We start from the raw sequence: 21,655 nt of genomic DNA, 5'->3' as shown, positions 1-21,655 counted from the left end.
ATATTATATTCATTGATTTGGCTGAAGAAATCAGAAAAAATTATGTATTTTTGCGACAGGCTGCTAATAAAATACCTAAAGATACAATTTACAATATTTTTTCTTTGCTAAGTTGTTTGTTATGTGTAGGTACACCACTTGTTGAGTTAGGTGCTTTTTTATGCTTGACCGATTCATAGGTCAGTTAAATAGATTAACAAACACACCAAAAAGCAAACAAACAAAATCATTCCTCTGAAAATGGCCTGGGTTGAAAAAGAATTAAAAAGCAGCCAAAGACCTTCAGAAAATCTATGTGGAGGACTATTGCTGAAGACCACTTAAAAATACAAGAACCTCTGGCTACTTGAAGTCATCTGGGGTGGCTCAAAACTGGAGGCAGCCACTTACTGGCATCATGTATCATATCATCAGATAGTGGAATTTACAAGCTGATGCAATTTGAAATGGTTGTAAGAGCTTACTTGAATACTTTTTAGTATAAAAATAAACCGGTGAGCTAGTACATCCACATTTATTCAGCACAGATGTCTTGGCTGTAGCTCAGGAGGTAGAGCAGCTCATCTACTAATTGGAAGGTTGGTGGTTTGACCCTTGGCTGCTCCATTCACCTATCATACTATCCTCAGGCAAGATGCTTAACCCAAGTTGCTTCTCAAGCACCCAAGTGTGAATGTTTGATCTACCCTTAGGTGTAGAAAAAAAAGTGCTTCTCTGAATGGGCGAATGAAACATGTTGTGTAAAGCTCAAGCAGAGCAGAAATGTGCTGTACATAAACCAGTCCATTTAACATTTTATAGTTCATTTGGTGAAATATTTTCTTCTGTCCCAAAGTGTCAGTAAAAATCACCAGATAAACAAAACATATTTGAGTGGATTTTTATTCTTCTACACTTACAAAAATTCATGTAATAAAAAGTAGTTGCTGTACACCATAAAACACTATAGAAAACATCGTGTTCACCATCAAAAAAAAGCATTTTTCTTTTTCTTTACATGTTTTTTTTTAAAGAGTAAAGGCACATGTCGCTCCCTTGCAGACCTTAATGTTTTCACACAAGAGAAATGTGGTTTCTTTCCCTTTTTTGTTTTTTTTAACTGGTCTGATACTCATTTGTGTGTATATCTACATGGGTACAGTCATGGTACGATCACAAGCACCCTTGCACACACACACACGCACACACACACACACACAAAAGTGGACACACAAGCAGAAAGTTACATATTCACTCGAGGACTCATTCATGCATCAAACACTATTTTCTTTCATGTGCTGAAACTGAATCTAGTTTTCCTTTATACAGCAATTAAAAAAAGAGAGTGTCAAGTTTATAATCCTTTAAATACAGTTATTTAGGCAAAAATAATAGCAACAATAAGAAAAAAATAAACAAGGTGAGGCCAGAGAAAGATCCCTATTAGGCACATTTTTTCTATATACATTTCAAAATAAAATCCCTTGTTGAAACATTAGACAGAAACAGAAGAAAAACACTTAAATGTTGTCTTTTAAACCACACTACATATTTTTGTTTCTTCACGTTCATGTGAAGAACTTTTTTGTGTTGGGATCCCACCCTGAGAGGTTTAATTTTCACTGCTTCCAATGTGACTCCTTCAGCAGGGGAGGTAAATGTCCTCCCACAACCACTGATAACCAACATATCAAATTAATTATGGTACTCGTATGGCTGTCATTGTCCCGTAGCGTGTTATTGTAATACTTGGAAAATGTTGGAAGTTGCAAAATCTGATGAATAAGTGTGGAGAAGCGGGTGAAGAGCTCAAGAAAATTCCTAAAAATGAAAGCATGCTGGGCATGATGGATTGGAAGAAACATGTTAGTCTAAACCAATATGTCCAAGTCTTGGTCCTGGCAGAAAAAAGAAAAAAGAAATATGACACGCTCTGGAAAATATTACGCCATGTCTGACTATATGGTCCATGTTTTGGAAGTGTTTAATGATTGATGTATTCTATTAATGGATTTTTGTCATAAAAATGTATGTGCTACATTTTATATCGTTTTGGAACGAGCTTAACAAGTTGAAAATACTGCTGGCCAAAATTGCTAGCGAATGTCCATCTGCCTCGAATAATGTGCCAGCTTTTCTCACCTAAGTACAGCCAGCACTTGTTGCTTTTAGGAAAGTAGATAATGGAGCACCTGTCTCTGCTACAGCCTGCTGGTTTTTAACAATGAAGTTTTTCTTTTTCATGGGAACACCTTTTAAATAACAGCCATGATTACAATAATAGTGAACATACACACACGCACACACACATAAAAAAGATTACTGTTACTTTTAGAGCCACGAAATAGCTTGAAATAACAAGACAAAAAGTTTTTCTTTCACTGCACAATGAAGCAAAATTGAACCAAAGTTTACAAAGTTTGTTTCCATTCTTTGACTCAAACAAAGATGTCAGACAGAAAAATGAGCCATTGTTTGTTCACCGAGCAAGGACATGGATTATAAAACTAGCTAAGATTCTTAGATTCTAGAAATGTTTTTTTTTTTAGCAGTGGTGCTTGTTGTGCCAGAATTTTTAAGAGATATTTGAAGGTTTTTTTACACTTACAAAACAGTGGGTTGCTTTTGACCAAGATCTTGAGTGCAATGCCTAAAAACAATGAGGAGAAATAAACTGAAGGTAAGAGTACTTAAGATTCCATTCCTGCCATTTTGAAGCCACAAAACTGAGACTGTGTTTGTTTGTTTTTGTTTTTTTTAAATAAACGTAATATTTACTGGTGGGATCAGCCTTCTTTCATGAGGATGGCAAATTGTACAGGTCAAAAAAAACACATCTTTGCTCTGAGGTGTTTCTGTTCAGCTGGAAAACTAATCATTGCTCTGCATTGTTCTTTTCATCTTTCTTTCTTCTTAACCCCCAACCTCATCCCATGCGGCTCCTTGCCTCGCTCCCTCTTCCTCTTCAAGCCCATTTCTCAGGCTGGACTTGCAGGAAGTGAGCACAATGTGTTGGCCCAGGAGAAAGATAACACAGACAGGAAGAGGCGGGCACAACCTCCCAGATGGACAGGAAGTTGAGTCCACTGTTTGGTCTCACTGATTAGACGACGGAGAAAAAGACAGCGCCGAGGAGATATGGTGAGGCAAACAAGGAGAGCAAAGCTAAGACTGAGGAGAAGGAACTGGCTAAGTGTATATATATATATATATATTTAAACCCCAACAGGAAGGCGTTGAGAGGACTTCCAGCTATTGTCTCACTGTTTATCAAAAGGCATTCCAAGCAGGACTGAGTTTTAAGGGAACAAGTTCAACTCCGATTCCTGGGACTGAATAGTAGGTTAAATAAACTGAAATGAAATTACTTTTTTTTAAAAAGAAAAAAGAAACACACTACGCTGTGTGTGTGTTCAGTAGGGTGGTACTATCAGCAACAATTGGTACTAGATTCACAGATGTCACAATAATCACAGACAATGGTGACCTTCTACCTTCGTGGTGCTTTATGAATGAATGCAGAAACAATGGTTTATTTCCTGGGCATTTGTTCGTGCAATAATCTAAAAGATCTGTGATTATTGTTTAAACGCTACCGAGTGCGGCCTTGCGATTGGTTGTTCCTGATTACTTAAGAGACGGGGCAGGCCAAATATCCAGCATATCTGGAAAGGAAAAAAGGAGCTACTTTGGTTTTTGAGAAGCTCTTGTGGGTATTTCTCATATTTATTGACATTTTATAGACAAAACTTCAATTTGACGCCAAGGAGCGCCGTATCCGTTGCTAAGTAGAATATCCTTACTATGTAATGCTAAAATTCAAGGTAGAAATAATCCTACACAACTATTAGGAGAAACTATTACCTAACTTTTAGTAGCTATATTAAGTAACCATCTAGACTATCAAAAAGTTTGGGGTATTTTTCATCTCAAGTTTTATGATCTGATAGCAGCCAAGAAGGTTTAGAGGTTAAAGTTATTCAAGCCACCTCAGAGTCATTGTGGCTGCCCAACTAGCTGCTTTTCCAGCTCTGTGCTTCCTGAGTTGTCTGAATTACTTTTGTTCCAGTAGGCCTCTGAGAATTAGGCTTTCATCTCAACAATAACTGTGATGATGGGTTCTGTCAAATAAACCCTCGGAACATGCTGTAATTCTGTCTGAGAAGCAGTAGCGTCATTTCCTTTCTGTCTGTCGATTGTCTTTTCTCTTTTCAGAGCAGAAGATAACTGAGAAAATGGGCAAAATGACTTACTCGGAAAATGACCTTATTCATATCAGAGGGTTGGTTTCAGGAACACAAAGCGGGAAAGTTTTTTTAAGGTTTTCACCTTAAAAAACAGCAAAAAAAAATCAGGGACTTCTGATGCTTCTTTTGAATTCTGTTGACTACTGTTCAGACACCTGATGTCATGTCTGGACCTCAGAAAAATCACGAACTCAATGGACACGTCACAAAATAACCCATCGGACTTGACGCTCTGATGAACAAAGTAGACTTTACAGAGCTGAACTTTCCTCAGAGACGGTCTCTTCTAGTATTTCAGATGAAGAAAACATAACTGGCATCTTGCTGTGATCAAACACTTCAAACCCCTTTGAGCTTAAACTCGCGTGGCTGCTCAGTTTCCCAGTACAGTAACCCCCTCAAGCAATCATATTTACAAATCAAATCATCAACTACAGATCAAAAATAAAATCACCTCGTTCTCCCAGTGTTCGTGTCCCTTTTGTCAAATTTATAAAAAAAACCCCCACACATCAAAGTTAGAAGAGATCACACGCCGTATACCAAAAGAGACAGAAAAAAAGAACGAAGGGGGAAAAAAAGATCAGCAGTGAGTTGCTTTCACACGCAGCATTTTGCAGCCCCTGTTGGATTGAATTATTACGATTCCTTTAATTCTCTTTGTAGCAAAATGAACTAATCTTCAGAGTCTGCAATATTATATTAGCAATACATTTTAATGTTAAACAGGATATAAGGATTTAAATATATGAATTCAGTTAATCATACATTAACAGGCCAATATGATGGGGAAGGTTAATGCTTATTTTAGGGGATACAAAATGAATCGTTATAAACTTTTCATCTTCAATAGTCTGTGTCTTTTGCCAAAGTCACCACAGGGGGAAAAATCATATTTCAAAATGCTGCTGCAAAATTATTAAATGCAAAAGAAATTAAGTAATTGAGTAACATCACTGAAAGGGACTGGATTATCCATACCCATCCATAACCAACCCAACTGGCTTCACCTGCTTAGACCTTTTTCAGAATAAAAGGGTTACCGTGTAAAACTCACAACACTGCTGTAAAGGAAAATCCTCATGGTGTGGATCTCGTATTGTCACCAAATAATCAGTCCTCTTGCAAATGTATGAAGCCACTATTTCTATTATTTCTATCAAAGATGTCCTGGTGTTCTGTTCCTTTAAAATTTTTCCAATATTTCACTGGAAACAGGAAAAAAAAAAGAGCCTCCTTGACTCAACTTCATGGAGCTTCCAGGATTTTGATGAAGCTTTTTCTTTTCTTTTCTTTTGACTGGGAGTGAACAGACAGAGGCACAACACACTAATGGATTCACTGAATTACACATCATAACAGAAGTTAGTCATTGTTACTGGATAAAAAGGAGCTCCCTGATTTTGTTTTGAGGAGCTGGAGAAGTCTCTCAAGAACACGGTTATCAACTGTAGGTCTGTTTCTGTGTGAATGTGTATATTTCCTGCATGCTTCTGGTCAGTATGTGAGTGTATTGCTATGGCTCTTTCTGATTACTGTATCAAGCTGTATGTTTGTTATGTATGTGTATGATTTGTCATTATGTGGTGGTATGTGGTATCAGTACTGATGGTAGTGATCTGGGCCATCTACACCATAGAGCTCTGCCAGGGTCCTGAACCTCGGGCCCCAATCGTTGAGAAAGTCATAATCCAAGTTCGAACCAGTAGAGGAACTTCCCAGAGAGCTGAGACTTCCGGCTAAAGACTCGGGTCCCTCGTAGCCGTAGATGTGGAGAGTGTCATAAGGGAATCCATCTCGGTCGTGATCAGCTTCGTCTTTCTTTACCTCAATCATCGCTGCCATGTCGCCCTTACATGCGGTGGGCTGAGTGTGGTGGGGGGGTTTCTGGACCATGGCGTAGAGTGAGGGGTGGGGGCGGTGATCTTGGTGGCGAAGCAGGGAACCGTCATGGCAAGCGGAAGTGAGGATTGAGACATCATAGCTAAAAGAAAAGAGGATAGAGTGAGTAAATTTGCTGATCACATTTCTTCATCACAGAGATTTTCTGGGTACGGACATTTAAATATGTCCACTGACATATTTATTACAGAATGCTTAATGCTACAGCTCAACTATCAAGTTATATTTGATCTTTTTGTCTTTTTAAATATATTTTAGAAAGTCACCAATAGTAATGTAATGTCTTGGCTACTCTGCAACTTAGATATTCTTATATTAACTTGCGTTTGTGGCTTTTATCGGCAAACAGTGAGTTCTGGTACATTTAATATGGATAGTTTACCTGAATTATGTGGATCTCTAGTGATATTTCGATTTAGATTAGGTGAAACTAAGTCAGTAGATACATAAAAGATGATACGATTAAAGTGCAAATAAATGGAGATATAGGAGGTAGCACACTTTATTATTTGTTGTCAAGGATTTTATAATAATAAAAAGATTATGCAAATAAACCATAAAAAAGCATAAGAAACGTTGAATATATCTGTTTCATTTATTTTAAAAATATGAATATCTGGATGTAAGCAATAGAAACATAAACAGTATAAGGTAAAGAGGAATGTTTAAATGTTTAAAAAGCTGTCTATGTTCCAGTAGACAGTTTCAATCCTACATTTAAATAATTAAAGCTCCCTTCAGTTTTTGTGAGCTGTTTTTTTATGCATGGCAGCCACAAAAGAGAAATTAATGACATAAAAAAGAGCATTAATGGCCTCACTGGCATTGCTGAAATTGTGAGTAAGAAGCAACATTTATTTTACATTTTTACTTAAAATGGATTTTCTGTCATTCTTTGTCAAGACTTTATAAATTCTTGGGTTTTTGTTGTTTCATTCAGAGGTCAAAAATCTTTCCTTTGAGAGGATTATAAAGAAAATAGAATCAAATGTAAGTCTGCAAAAAAGGGGGGCTGCTGATAAACCATGTCAGCTCATTTCAGTTATATTCAAGTTGTCAGTTTAAAAGTGTATAGCAGTGCTTCTTTTCATCTGCATACCCATTAGTGTCCATCTCTCCTCCTCCCTCCTCATCGTATGTGACCAGCTGCTCATGAATCTCTCCGCTGTTTTTCATATTGGCCAGAGAATCCTTCTGGTAGCGTTTCCTCATCGCGAACAGGATCACTATGACTTAAAAGCAGAAAAGAAACGTGTGTTTAGAATCTACTCGGCTGACATCCAGCACAGCGAATCAAAACTGCTGTTGGTAGAAAATGAAGACATCAAGAGTAAAACAAAAAGACAGACTGCATTTAATCATTTATCCTTTCAGACCAATGGCTCTATGACTGTGAAATCGTGATAGAGACTCGCAACCAAAGCAGAATAAGAATGGGGCCAGGAAACAAGTGAGAAAAGTAGAGCACTGACAAGGGAATGAGACTAGAGAGCAGTGCAGTGACGAAGGAGAGAAAATGAGGAATAGATGGTTTAAGGTATCTGAGACGTTCGCCCCAAGCGTGAAAACCTTAAGTGAATCTACCCAGCCAGAGACATGCACAGAGTAACTGCACAAAGAAAGACAAGAAAGGGGAGCATAAAAGACAGGAAGGGAATTTCAGTAAACACAACGAGGGAAGTGGAAATGAGTGTGAGAAAACAACGTGCAGGGGTGTTGAGAAGGAAAGGAAAGAGAAGCAGATGACGATGAAATAAACAATTGTGAAAGAGAGAAACGGGGGGAGGGGGTGTAACAATGGGAGTCTTAAATCACAAAATCAATAAAGAAAAAACATTTGTTTCAGTTCAAGAAACAAAGACAATTATCAGACTTGAGACTTTTAATTATGTCTGTCTCAAAAACAATCGAGGTAGCATGCTGTGCACAGGGCAAAATATTCTAGCAGAACAAGGCCTAACTCTAAACCTAATTATACGTGCAAGATTATAGATTATATGAAAGTATAATCTGACTCGAACTGTGACATTAGTAACTTTAAAAATTCCACTGGAACATCAATCAATCTGTGTTCCTGTAGTAAGCAGCTATGAACAAGTATGCTGTTATTCATAAATGTCTTTTATTTCCACACAGGAACCCAGCTGTGAGGGAGGTGGGTTGCAAAGTGGCTTAAACATGTAGAGCAACTGTGGGCAGGTTGAAGCAGCTATGCACTTGATTAGATATCAACCAATTGGATGTGTAGAAGGATAACAGCTGAGCTCGACTTCATAGTCTGCATGAAATAGCTCTTTGCTATTGTGTGTAAAACAATCTCAGAGAGAATGATGGGCAGCCCCTTACGATAATCCCCTTATGATTTTATCTGCAGGCTGTTACACTAGAGCCGGTCTGATCATTCATAAACTGAAGCTATAACTGTAATTGTTTCCAGAACAACCAGGCTTACTCTAAAATTAAACGAATTGACTTGTACACAACATTATGATGACATTAAAGTGGGTTCAAAAGGCCAAACTTGATAAAAAGTAGGGTAAAAGAAGCTCAGTAAAGTTTTTGATTACACGCTGCATGTCAGTGGGCACAGAGTACAGAGGAGAAGGAAGCAAGAGAAAAAAGAAGAAAACAAAAAGGGGGGAGGGTACTGATTGAGGGGAGGAGGAAGTGGAAGAAACTGGCGACTTAGGGGTGAGGAAATCAGGAGAGAAAGAGAGCGACAAGAAGAGAAGGAAGGATACATTTGACATTAGATTAGGCCCCAAGCCTCGGTCCCGATATGAACCTCTTTCTCTCTCAGTGGACGGGCAGCATTAGCCATGCCTTTTAGTTGAGGGTGAGTGGGACTAATTTAAGTTTGCATGGGAAACCAACAGATTAATCTTTTACAACACATGCTCTGCAGTTTAATAAGCTCTGGAGATATCAGACTTAGAGGGACAAGAAAAGAGAGGGGGGGAAAAAGAAGCCCTTTCTTTAGAGAAGAAGGACTGTGAAAAAATGTCTTTTCGTGTTTCAAACCCGGCTTCATGTGAGAAAATGTGCCTGTGAATGGGGAGCACGCTAAATTGCTTTGGGCCCTGACAGATAATGACAAGTGCATTAAATAGTTAATCTAGCCTGTGTTGGGGCTGTTTGATAAAGAGAAGGAGAGATAGAAGGGGGAAGTTAGGGAGACAGAGAGACCCACAGGGAAAGAAACAGAGGAAGGGGGAGATGAAGGGAAAAAATGAAGGGGAAAAGGCCCGATAGTGAAGGAGTGTATTAATAGTTAATAGGTTGAGTGTTTGGTGGTGCTTGATAAGCAGACGCCACCTAAAGAACTGATAAACTCCCCTCATTACCACTCCTATTCTTCTGCTGCTTTTCCCACAATTCTCCTCTTCCATGTCTCTCTTCTTTAACCTCTTTCTGTCTCTCTGTCACTCAGCCGGTCTCATTCCATCTCAATTCACCGTCTTACATCTGTCCGCCTGTTTCACCACTCTCCACATCCAATATCTAAGTCTTGATATACACTTTTTTCCACGTGTCACTTTGCCTCCATCCCCCCTTATCTTAAAGTTCCTCTTCTTTTTTCCTTCCTTCTTCAGTACATCTCATTCCATATCCCTCTTGTTTGGCCAAGTATCTCCAGTGTGCCTCTCATCCAACATGACAACTGTCTCTTTTTCCCAAAGAAATACAAAAAAGGCAGGGGGCGAAGGTATCAAAGAGAATATTGAGTGCACAACTACAGGCATTATTTTCACATCCGCCGCTGCATTATTCATAAAACCAACAACACCAGAAGGGGAAAACGTTCCCCGCAAAACACAAATCTTATTTATCGCAAAGCAAGGGCAAGTGAATCTGTGCACGTGTCCCGATCACTCAGCACTGGCTTTTTGCATCTATCACTGATGCTGTCTTCATGAATTTCTCTCAGAGAATAACAATATATACAGAAGTTCTCTGCTTACCGGTAATAAAGTTAAAGAAGAACGAAGAAAAGTACTATTTTTACATTACTGTCTGTCTAAACATTTAGGCATCGATCTTTGATTCAATCTTCAAATATTTCACAAAAGCTTGTTTATTATTTGTTGTGTGTAAATGCAAACAAACCCAAAACAAGGCGAGTGAAAATGTTGTTTTTTTCCCTGTTGTTTAGAATTTTTTTCAAGTCCTATTGTTCATTTTTAGAACTTTTCCTACTTCCAACAACAACATTTTTTTTTATCCAATCTCTATTCCAGGCATAAACATGGCTGTCTACACAGTGGGTTAAAATGTTTCATTGCCCTTTCTGTTTGAAAGTTGTATCTCCTTTTTCACTTCCAGATCCCCTTGGGTGTGCTTTGCTTCATCCATACCCATATTATGTTTGAGTTTTTTCAGCTGCTCTCTCATTAGTTTATTTGGCACATTTTTCCAAGCATGTGACCCCTTTGAGCAATTTTTGTGTTTCCTCCTGGTCTCAAACCAGAGATCTTTCACACATAAGGTGAAAGTGTTAACCACTACACCACAAGACTCACACCCTGGAGTACACTTCAGTGAGTCTCTGAGGGTGAGAAAACACATCTGACCACTGGAGAACAGTGGAAAAATAGATTTTTAGGTAAGATAAATTTCTAGCTTTGAAATCAGTCAAAATGCTTTTGCATTTCACGAGCCAGACCGAGTTCAGAAATTAAACGATTCTGCAAAATGAAAATGGTTTTGTTTCTGAATGTTTATTGGCTTTGTTATTCCAAGAAAAACAGGAAAACATCTTTTTTGGAAAATAGTCAAATGTTGGAAAAAGCCAAAAATAATTACTATTGTAAGACAGAAGATGACATTAAGCAGGTCCTCTGGTATTAAAGGTGAAAAGCTATAGTCTTAAGAAAAAACTTGTCATTTGGATATATGGATTTTCCTGTTGCATTATAATCCCATCATTATGTGCACTGATATTGCACATGCCATTATGTGTAACTTGGACAGATTCTACAATACGAATGCAAAAAAATGCAATAAATATTTCAATGCATTTCCCATACTTTCAGCATAAATGCAAATATGCTGGGAATGATGTGTTTTCACCTTTCTATATATTCTAACACAGACAAGCATAAATAAACTTAAAACAATATAGAGATAGTTACTCAAGCAAGTTCACATGCAACCAAATCAGGATCTATTACCTAATATCATAACAACTTAAAACTTCATTTTCACATCATATTCATGATGGACGGTCTAAAAAAGGATGCTGAAAAACCATATATATTATTATGCTTTCTTCCTGTCAAAATCTGACACCTACAATACCCAGAATGCAACTCAACCACTGATAGATCTGTCAGATATCTGTTCGGGTTTCTTTTGGCCTCAAGCAAAGATGAGCAGAGAACAGACATCATTGCTTTTTATTAACTCCATACCTGCACAACTTCTAGTCATCTGTGACATCATTGAGGTTCAGATTTTATGCAGCTAAAAAATAATTTTCTTATAAACATTAATACTCTTAAAAAAGCCTGTATACAGACTATAGCATTAAAAATCTCAAGGTTAACCCTTTAAGGTGGCTCTAAAAGTCATAACAATGAAACAAGGTAGAAAAAACAAGTAGTATAACAAAAAAGTAAAAAATAACTTACCGAGAATTGTCAGTATGCAAAGCAAAATGGCTGTCAGGGCATGAACACTGACTCCCATTCTCCGAGCCTCAGGTTTGCAATAAGTACGATTCCGGTTGGGATCACACTGACATATCTACAACATATTACCAATCAGTCGGTCAGTACCTTGCCTGAATGTCCATTTACTGAACATTCATTGAAGCTACATATTTACTGCATTAAAACTGGGTTTACAGAGACAAGACATTTCATCTTTACAATTATTTAAAATTATCAGTGATAAAATAATCTCAAGCAGCTTTCAATATCACACACACAAAAAATGCATACCCCAACTGATACTGTGGAGACGCTGCTCTTGGAGGGATGTCCTCCGTCACTGACCCTTATATCCACCTTGTAATTCTTGGGGTCATCCAGGCTGAACGGGCCCTGTTTCACAATGAGAGCTGCTGTGCCATCTATACAAAGAGATACAAGAAAATACACATAGTAAGTTAAGTACAAAATATCACACCACCTTTGCTTCACAAATTTCCCTTAATTTGCCTCACCCATCACCTCGTTTCACTAAAGCAAAACTAATGCTCACCTGCTCAGTCTACAAAGTCTATTTATGTGAGTCATGTTGAACAGATAAGACTAGATTTGAGATAAGACAGCGAGGAGAGAGTGACTAAATAAAGGCAGAGAGATCATTTGTGGTTATGGCTTTGATGCATTTCAGATTGGAGTCAATTAGGATCATAAATAATCACAGAACATAAAAAATCTGCAAAAGCAAATCCTACAAGGAGCCAAGGCGGTTTTTAAATGAAGTGGCAGAACAAATGTATTAACATAGATCACTCTCCTTTGCAGAAGAATGTTGTTGTCATTGGAAATATCTCTTCATTACAGACTACTCTGTATGTAATTTGGTCTATCAGTGACCAGACAAAGTCTGATACAGAAAACTTTGATCATCTCATTGCCGTCGTTTACATTTTGATGCCTCTCCATCGATTCTTTTCTGCTTTTCTTGCCCCTCACCCCCCATTTCCTGGCACATGGGAATCCCCAGTGTTAAGACAGAGGTTTACCTTCTCACTCCCATTCAACAAGAGTAACTGCCATATTGACTTGTTGTAATAATGTATGATCTTCAGATCTTGAGATTACTGTTATTGTGACGTTATTAAAAAAGCTATGAAAAAAGAACTGAATTGCAGTTTTAGTTAAAAGAAACTTGTTGAGTAGATTACATCGATGTCCTTTTCATAGACCTGAGCAACAATACAGTCATTAGTCAAACTCCTGGCAGGCAGAAATTTCCTGCCAAACGCTTTCCTCCACAATATCCCACCACTAGAGGAATTTCAGAGAACACAATGGCAGGAAGGACCCTTCTGAATACTCTCAAATAAAGAAACACATTCAGTAGCTTTGGTTTAAGTTCAAGTTCAAACAAAAACAACTTTGCGATTTTTGACATTTGGACTTGAAGTTCAAATCCAGAGTGTTTAACAGAAGCCCTGATTTTTCACCAGCATGAATAACTTCCTGCCTGAAAGCATTTTCACAAACACTTGCACAGAGTCAAAGTGTGTTCTTACACTTAAAGTCCTTTAAAGTGTTGCAATTCTTTTTCATGTACAAGTATTTCCAGCGAAAATCAGGTCACACTGTCTTGTGTGATTTATATAGGGGAATACTGAGAATGTTTACTGAAAAGATCTAGTCAAGTATTTGTTCCATTGTGTGTTGAACACCCAATCATTTCTACCTTGGAAATGAAAATATATTAAATACCTGCACCACAATTTAATTATTTATTTATTGTTTTTAAACTCTTCATGAAGGATATGTGATATTGTTGCTCTTTGAATTTGCAGTTGAAAGAATGCTCATGAACACAAATGAGTATATAAACTCTAAAACTGTGCTGCAGGTATTTCAAGTGTCCGTGTATATGGGAAAAGCAGCAATAATGAATACAGGAGAAGATTCAGTTCTGTAACAATTCCTCAATGCTGTATGGGAAATAAACAGTGATGACACTCTGGTGGTATCCAACCACCTTTTTGCATTGATCTTTAAAATATGCAGAGGTTACAGAGACACACTTGTGTGTATTATCCCAAAAGGCCAAGAGCACATAACATGCAGGACAGTGGAGCTCATTTCAAAGAGAAAAAAGTACATGATAACAAAACAAAAAACCAAACATCAAAAAAAAAAAAAAAACATGCTTGAGAAGCACTGCAATTTCTATTGTTTTTAACCATTTATCTTCACTACAAATACATTCTTTATCTTCTGAATTCTGATTTCTCTGCACGATGAACTAAACTAAATGATGAGACAAAAGCACGAACATGAATGAGACTAGTCTATATACACAGAGTCTTCCACATAATTTTGACTCTATTCCCAGTCACAGGACATAGGGATGAACAAGGTTCTGCATATAAGGTGCTTAACTAAGTTTACTATCTCAATAACCAAGATAAACCAGATAAAGCCTGTATGACAACATCTGCAAAGGTATGTGTGGAAGGATATGGTTGTAAATGAATCCTTAACTAACCGAATAAAAGATGAAACAGCTTCTGTCCGCCCTTCATCTCATCCCTCCTCTCCGTCTCGTCTCCTGCTCCGTTTTTGTTTGATTTAATCTCTTTCCTCTCTCTCTGGATATTTCTCACTATCCTCTCTTTCTCTTTCTTTTTCTATTTACATATTTTTCTTCCGGCATCCTATTCATCTTTTCTTATTTTGTTTCCTTGTTTTCCTACCTCTCCTTCCCTTTTGTCTGTCCAGCATTAATGGGCTAAGCTTCATGTAGTCGTGTGGTCGGAACATGGAGTCCTGTCACTTCACTGTGCAGCTACATTGACTGTTGGAGTGTGAGATTCTTTGTGAATCCCATAATGAAGGTTGTTTTTTGCAAGTTTTAAAGAGCTGGTAGTCGATGAATATTTCAAAAGCCTTCACTTTGCAGCTCTTGTTGTGTATGTGTGTGTTTGTGTCTCTAGGCCATGTTTTAGTTTGTGTGTTAAGTGGTGTGAGGTGTTGTCAGATGGGTTTTGGGGGGCACAGTCTTGAGCCACAGAGGAAAACATCGGTTTGCACTGACAACCAGCACTTTATCAAACAGCTACCTTCTTCTCTCTTCTCTCCTTTTCTCTTTCCCACCTTTCTTGCATCCCTGTTTCCTCTTCACCTTTTTAACCACTGCTCTTAAAATGTGGTGTTTCTAATGTTCTTTCATGTCCTCATCTTCTCTTGCTACTTTGTTCTGCAAGTGTCCTTATTTCATTTTTCATCCCATGCTCTTCTTTCTTCTCCTCCCCTCTCAAGGCACTGCTTTTCCTCCCTCTTCATTAGTTTTAGTCCTCTTTTATCTCAGGTTCTCATCTACTGTTATTCTCCTTCTTCACCCTGGCGTTGCTCCCGCTAGTGCAGGGTCCGCTCTTCGGCAAAGGTTTCTCCATTTGGTTCTGTCCAAGGGGTCCTCGGGTGATGCATTGACAGACTTAATGTCTTCCTTGATTTTGTCGGTCCACCGTTTCTTCAGTCTGCCTCGAGACTGTTATTCTCCATTTAGTTGTCTTGGATTTTCTATTTTTCCTTTCCTTCTTTAATCTTTGCCTTACGTAAAGCATCCATTTCAGTTTTATCTTCATTTTCTTTTTTTCTTTTACTGCTTGTAAGTCTCTTTTGGTTCAGTTCCTCCTGCTCTCCTCTTAGTTCTGAACTTCTTGCCTTTTTTAAAATCTTTTCTTGCACCTAAGCCTAATTTTTCCTTGCTTTTGCACTACTCTGTCTTTCTTTCCTCCTTCAGTTCAACAAGTCAACTCCTCTGGGCACGTGCACGAGTGGAATTTGTTGAGTAAAATTCACATCATTTTTCTGTTTATCTTCAATATGGTTCAGGTTTCAGATTAGATAGATTAAATACTAACACCTTACCTAAATGTTTCATCTGATTACCTTAGGCTTTCATTTACTTATATATTTTTTTATTTCTGACTGCAACAGTTGGTATGAATTTCCCTCTGGCTGTCATGGATAATAACTGAATATGATGATAAAAATCATGAATGCACTTTTACTTCTGCTGTTATGTATCCTATATTGAATGACCTCTCCCCTAAAGCTGATACCAACAAATTTCTCTCAGGATCATACCTCTTCATATGTCACATCAGTTAATTCAAGCTAAACCTTTTTCATTTGTAAATATACAGTACACCTACATATTTTTCCCCAAATGACATCAGTACTATTCACTCTTTGAGCTCTTTGCATATGGAATAATCAAAATGAGATGTCTGCATGCTGGCTCCAACTAGCTGGTTCATTTTAGTGTCTACAGACATACTACATCCTGAAAAAGACCACTTGCATCATTTAATGAATGAGAATCAAACAACCATCATGCCTTTGAATCCTTTGACTACTTTGAAGACATTAGTTACAGAGGTTTTAGTATTGTGTGTGTTAATATTAATAAGTTTTCTCTGATTAAAATTCTTTGTTCATCCCTAATATATTCCAATGTGTTAATTACTCCTCATTTAATGAGAAAAACTAAAGCATGATATAGATATACTAAATTAAATGAGCAAATTAGCATGTCAGCACAATCCATCCTAAAATACTAACAATACTGGTCAGTTTTACATGTGACCTTTAGCAGTTTCACTGTTTTTTAAGCACAGGCGTAGACAGTTCATCTTCATGTGCAAAACATAAGACGTGCTTTTTTTTTTCTAAATTAAATGTAATCACAATTAGCATCACAATTAGCACTAAACCTGTAAATCAGTTAGCATGTCTAATTTAGATATTCTTATCGTTATATTTTGCACATTGAGAAAGGAACTCCCACTGAGAAATTTTGTCACTGTTCTCTTGGTAAATACCCAAAGTAATTTTTTTATGCCAAAACCCAGTTTGCAGTGCTACAAGTTATTAGTAAACCAGGCCCATAAAATATATATCACCAGTCTGTCACAGGGGGATCATATAGAAGCAAACAACTCACACGCACACCCTATTTAAATTAACCACTTGCTAATATGAATGTGTTTTGCCGTACCTGGTGAGAACCCAAGTAGGCACAAGGAGATCATGCAAACTCCACACAAAAAAGACCCTAGCCAGCCACTGAACTTGAGCCCAGGACCTCTTTCTACAGTTTCCATAGTTAGTAATTGTCCACTTGATGTAGTTTCTCTTTTTTCCGTCCTTGAATGTATTATAGACCTCTCAACAGCACCACTTTGTGTTACTATGCTCATTGAACATCATCAGCTGTGACAAGGTTACAACACAGAGGGAGTTATTTTCAAGCTCATCGAACTGATAGCTCTCATTATTTCCAGTCTTTGTTGTGCATTTTAGATAGTACTTATGGTCCCAGACAGGCTCTCAAAATCTCCCGTCTGGCTTAAAGAACTGGAGGATGTTTTTGGAAGTTAAAATAATTTTACATTTCAAAAACAGAACATTGGGCTTCACATAGAATTCCAGTTGTTGCATAGCAACAAGTTCCAAGGCTAGTGCTTGCTCAGAGCACCATTTAAAGCAACAAGCAAGAAAAGAAAAGTAAATAAATGTTCAGTACACAGAAGGACTTACTGCCATAGTTTCTGATGGAGAAGTTGGAATTCTCACTCGCCAGACTGAAAGTGAAGGCAACTGGCTGATCATCTTTATCTGTGGCAGTCAAGGTTCCAATTATCTGAGGAAAGACCAAAAAATGACTCTAAAATTAACCTTTCTGCACATTGACTGCACATTTCTGCAGTCAATGTGTGCAGTCCATATATGTAAATTATATATGCACTGATTTATGCAGACATGTATGGCATGCATGTGAATCATTGAGTCATCGACTGCCATGTACATGGCACGTGGCAAAAACACCATTTTAGGTTGGGATCCAAATTTCAGATTATGTATATTAAAGTCACAATTGGAAAAAAAATCAAATAAAAACTTAACTGTAAATAATGGAGAAACCTATTGTAGCTTCCCAGGCTCCGTTATTGAGGAGACAGACAGTTAAATATGCGTTTAGGCTTTTATGTAAAATGCATTCATTACCCCAGCTCATCACATGCTTGGCTTCACGTGAGTTTTAATTCAGAAGACACATCAACAACAATTCAGCATGATCTGTTGGCGTTTAGTTTCCATTAAGATGCATCCTCTAATAATAAGAAACAAGCTTCTCCTCATGTTTTCTCCTAACCTGACACAGCAGATGGCTGCCTTTCCCCGAACCTGGGTCAGCAGAAGATTTCTTCCTGTTAAAAGGGAGTTTTTCCTTCCCGCCATCACAAAGTGCTTGCTCATAGCAGATAATTTGATTGTTGTGGGATTTTCCTGAATATTTAGAGTCTTTACCTTATAGTATAAAGCCACTTGAGGCTAATGTTTTTGTGTGATTTGGTACTATATAAATTAAAAAATATAATTAAAATCTATAAATAGTATAGATATAAAAACGATCACCTCTTACCGTATTAGACTCGTCGTTCTCACATATATAGATGTCGTCAGCTCTGAGTTCAGGTTCATTGTCATTCACATCCTGAACATTAATATTAACTTTTACAACTGACTCTAAACCTAGAGAGGAAAGAAAACATCACATTAATGACACGTCTAACAATGAAAATAGTCCAAATAAATGCGCAAAAGCTGCAAACAGAGATTCAAGAGGGCATTCAGTAGTGATAGTATAATTTAGTCTCATTCAGTATTTGCGGAGGAGATGCAAATGTGGAAACAACTGCACTTTTTGTTTCTGCAACACTTTGTGTCATTTATCTTAAAATACTGAAGCCACATAGAAATGAAATATAAAAGTTCTTAAACTAAGGATTTAGTTGTCATTTACCTTGATGCGCCAATGTAACAGTGACTAACTATGCTGGAGATTAGTGTGTATATCTCTGTCACTGAAGGACTAGATTAAAGGTCAAGTAACTGAAAGCATTTCTATTTGTGAGCTGTTTGTTGGACAGCTATTTTCGTCACATTAAAGCATCTTTTACATTTATTTTATATCACTGATGTTCTTTTTGAATATTCATCTTTTGATAAATATGTGAGTCTCTTTTTTGTCTCTTGTACTAAGATTTTGAATCTATCTTTAGTACAGAACATGTACTGTATACCGAGGACCTTGTCAAGCTCAGGGGACCATTGTCTTCCTTAAACGCTGTGACAAGCCACTAAAATAGATCTCTGTATTTCATTCATTGCTGATCTAAAAATATAGAGTTTGGTTTGGAAGCTGGAAGTGAACAAAGAGGCAGTCTAATGTGATTTTCCTGCTTACTCTCTCCTTCTCATGTGGGTCGACCAGGTGTTATGGTGGTGTGTTAAGTCTGTAAAAATCCCTGTTAATGTGTTACACTCCCATCCTTCAATAAATCTACAAGAGATGTTCAGCCAAGAGAACAAACTGTCTTTTTTGGCCTTTGTACTTTAACTCCCTCCCTGTATGCACATTGCTGTTGTTGTAAAACACGTGGTTTCAATTTTTCATGTGAGGATGTATTGTTTAGAGGAAAGGGATTAATAAACCCTGTACAGCTCTTATGAGAGTGTGTGACATACCACTTGGCTCCTCTTGCGCCTTAACTTGAAACATGTGTGTGGGCTTATCCTCTCTGTCCAGATTTCTCAGAGTGTACAGTTGACCTGTGAGTCGGTTGATACCGATAGGACAGTCCGGCTGCATGATGGAGAACCTAAACAGAGAGACCAAGATCACTCTAACAAACACTTTACAGGATTAGTAACACTATTACTTATTTTGGGGAATGAGTGCAGCATACTGTATGGTTTTGTTGGCTCTGTCAGGATCTCTGGCTTTGATGAATCCTATGTTGTTCACATGCATTTCTTCCTTCACGTTAAAGCTGTACATGTCCTCAGAGAAGATCGGTGGCTCATCTACATCTAACACGTTGATGTTGACCTGGCAATTTTAAATGATTTAAATGATTGCCAACAGTTTAGACCAACATTGGAAATGTAATTGTACTAGGAATATGAAACTATGAAATGTTTTGTTTAATTTTTTTTCTATAATCCTTTACACAGCATCACACTGTGTCCTGCTAATCCGAATCTGTGAAAAGTATTTCTTGACAGTGAAGCATTAAATACATTCCTCAGCATTGATTCTCTTTTTTTAGAGAATGAAAATCAAGTCGGCAACTGTCTTTGAAGATGGCTAAAGTGATCAATAAAATAAAGTAAATAATCAATTTGAACTGCAAATCACAAACATTCACTTGCTGACTCATGAAAGTTACAGTTGCCCTGTTTGATATTTACCTGTGCACTGGTGATTGCAGCGTTTGTGTTGTCAGCGGGAGTTTGGACATTTTCTTTCATCCGGACAGTGAAAGAATAGCTGTTTGTCTTCTCAAAGTCCAGAGCCTAGGGAGCAAAGATAGTGTGAGTGAGTAAGCAACATGTCAGTGCTAATTAGATTAGAATTGATAGCTGTGACTCTAAGCTTCAGTGCAGAGTCAATACTATCTTTATTACATAAATATACAAAACAGTGTTCGTAGTGGAAGGTTGCGCTCTTTCAAACATTAAATATTTGAGATTTTTGTTGTCGTTAATTTCCATTTTTTTAAGGCATCTGAAATTAGATTATGCTGTTTGCTTAAAGTTCTCACTAACACAGAACTCAACTGTATGCTGTGTGAATCTGATGCATTTGGGTTCTGTTACAATTTCTTTCAGTCTTCCACAAAATTAATAGTAGTCCTTCAACAATATGTTACTCTTTAAGCCTGTCAACTTTAAATCTTTTGACCTCATTTTCCTTGTAGGTCTTTGCTTGTAACTGGGGACACACTGCATTAGCACCTTAGTGGTTTTTTTCTTCATAAATGTGTCTTGTACACCTGCATCAGTCCACCAAGGACAACTAACGATTTCAGGTGCAAAAAGGCTGTAAATGTCACAAATCAGTCTATGCAACCTGTGTAGCTCACTTTCCTCAATTTTTAAAAGGTTCTATATTTTTGGGTGGGGGGCAACAACAACTTTTAGTTGCAAAGTTTTATGGAAACATTTTTACATTGGCAAATATAAGAGCTCTTACTGTCATATTCACATTGGCACTATAATTTATTTCCTATGTATTAGAAATACACAGATATTCTTATTTTTTCTGGCAGACTCTTTTATCAGTGAATGGGACACTAAAGGTAGAGAGGAATATTCTGCTAACTGGATTATTCATGGTTACAAGGATAGTCAGTCCCAAGGTATCAAAGGCATTTGTAAACAGCTTAACAAGAATAAGACCTTAACCACAGTGTGGCCAACAGCTGGCTTATTCTGTATGTGTAAACACAGCCGTTGAGAAAGATGAGAAGGGCTCGAGAGCTGAGGGGAAGATTGAGGTACGATTTGATTCCAGGCCAGCAAGGGTGCAAGCCATTACAGAGCTCATTTCATTAGAATACATTTCCAGCTCTCTGATGTCCTAAATACTTTATCTGAAGAGCACAACCCAGTGAAGTCAACCTGCTAGAAATCCCGCAAGCATAAATATCTTTAGAAACCAGAAGGAGGCCAGATTTCAAGTCAGTCTTAAACACGTCACACCTTATACATCCTGCAGGAAAAAAAATCTGAAATTTGACATTGCACCTTTTAATGTTATATATAATTAGTGGCCATGCGGTGGCAGAGTATGCAGGAAGGCTTCAGAAACCACTTTGAAAATGTCAGTACATTAGTATTTTGAATTTGTGGAAATCCTGTCACCATGCTGTGGCTATGATCCTCGTTGGTAATGGTAGACTGCAAATCTATTTTTGTGCTAAAGCTGTTTGGGCATGAGGTCCCATCAATTTGGATGCTGTAAAAAGTGTGAGGATA

The 21,655-nt window shown here is 37.6% G+C and overlaps 1 protein-coding gene across 1 annotated transcript in view; it reads right to left on the bottom strand.

The window, feature by feature from the left end:
• Positions 1 to 864: 864 nt before the first annotated feature.
• Positions 865 to 21,655, bottom strand: part of cdh5 (cadherin 5) — a 69,477-nt gene continuing 48,686 nt past the window's right edge. The window contains exons 8-16 of the mRNA XM_085477082.1: positions 20,087 to 20,191; positions 19,582 to 19,724; positions 19,361 to 19,494; positions 18,255 to 18,364; positions 17,369 to 17,471; positions 12,071 to 12,201; positions 11,759 to 11,873; positions 7,228 to 7,360; positions 865 to 6,210 (exon numbers count right to left, since the gene is read on the bottom strand). Of these exons, the coding sequence (XP_085333208.1) occupies positions 5,826 to 6,210; positions 7,228 to 7,360; positions 11,759 to 11,873; positions 12,071 to 12,201; positions 17,369 to 17,471; positions 18,255 to 18,364; positions 19,361 to 19,494; positions 19,582 to 19,724; positions 20,087 to 20,191 (1,359 nt within the window). The 3' untranslated portion in view covers positions 865 to 5,825. The remainder of the gene's footprint in view (positions 6,211 to 7,227; positions 7,361 to 11,758; positions 11,874 to 12,070; positions 12,202 to 17,368; positions 17,472 to 18,254; positions 18,365 to 19,360; positions 19,495 to 19,581; positions 19,725 to 20,086; positions 20,192 to 21,655) is intronic.

The sequence above is a fragment of the Copadichromis virginalis genome, linkage group LG13 (genome assembly GCF_057382275.1).
Source record: "Copadichromis virginalis isolate Kocher_CV1m ecotype Utaka linkage group LG13, C_Virginalis_male_GT1.1, whole genome shotgun sequence".
NCBI classification, from domain to species: Eukaryota; Metazoa; Chordata; class Actinopteri; order Cichliformes; family Cichlidae; genus Copadichromis; species Copadichromis virginalis.
Note: the sequence above shows the minus strand (reverse complement) of the source record. Positions and strands in the feature narration are given on the sequence as shown.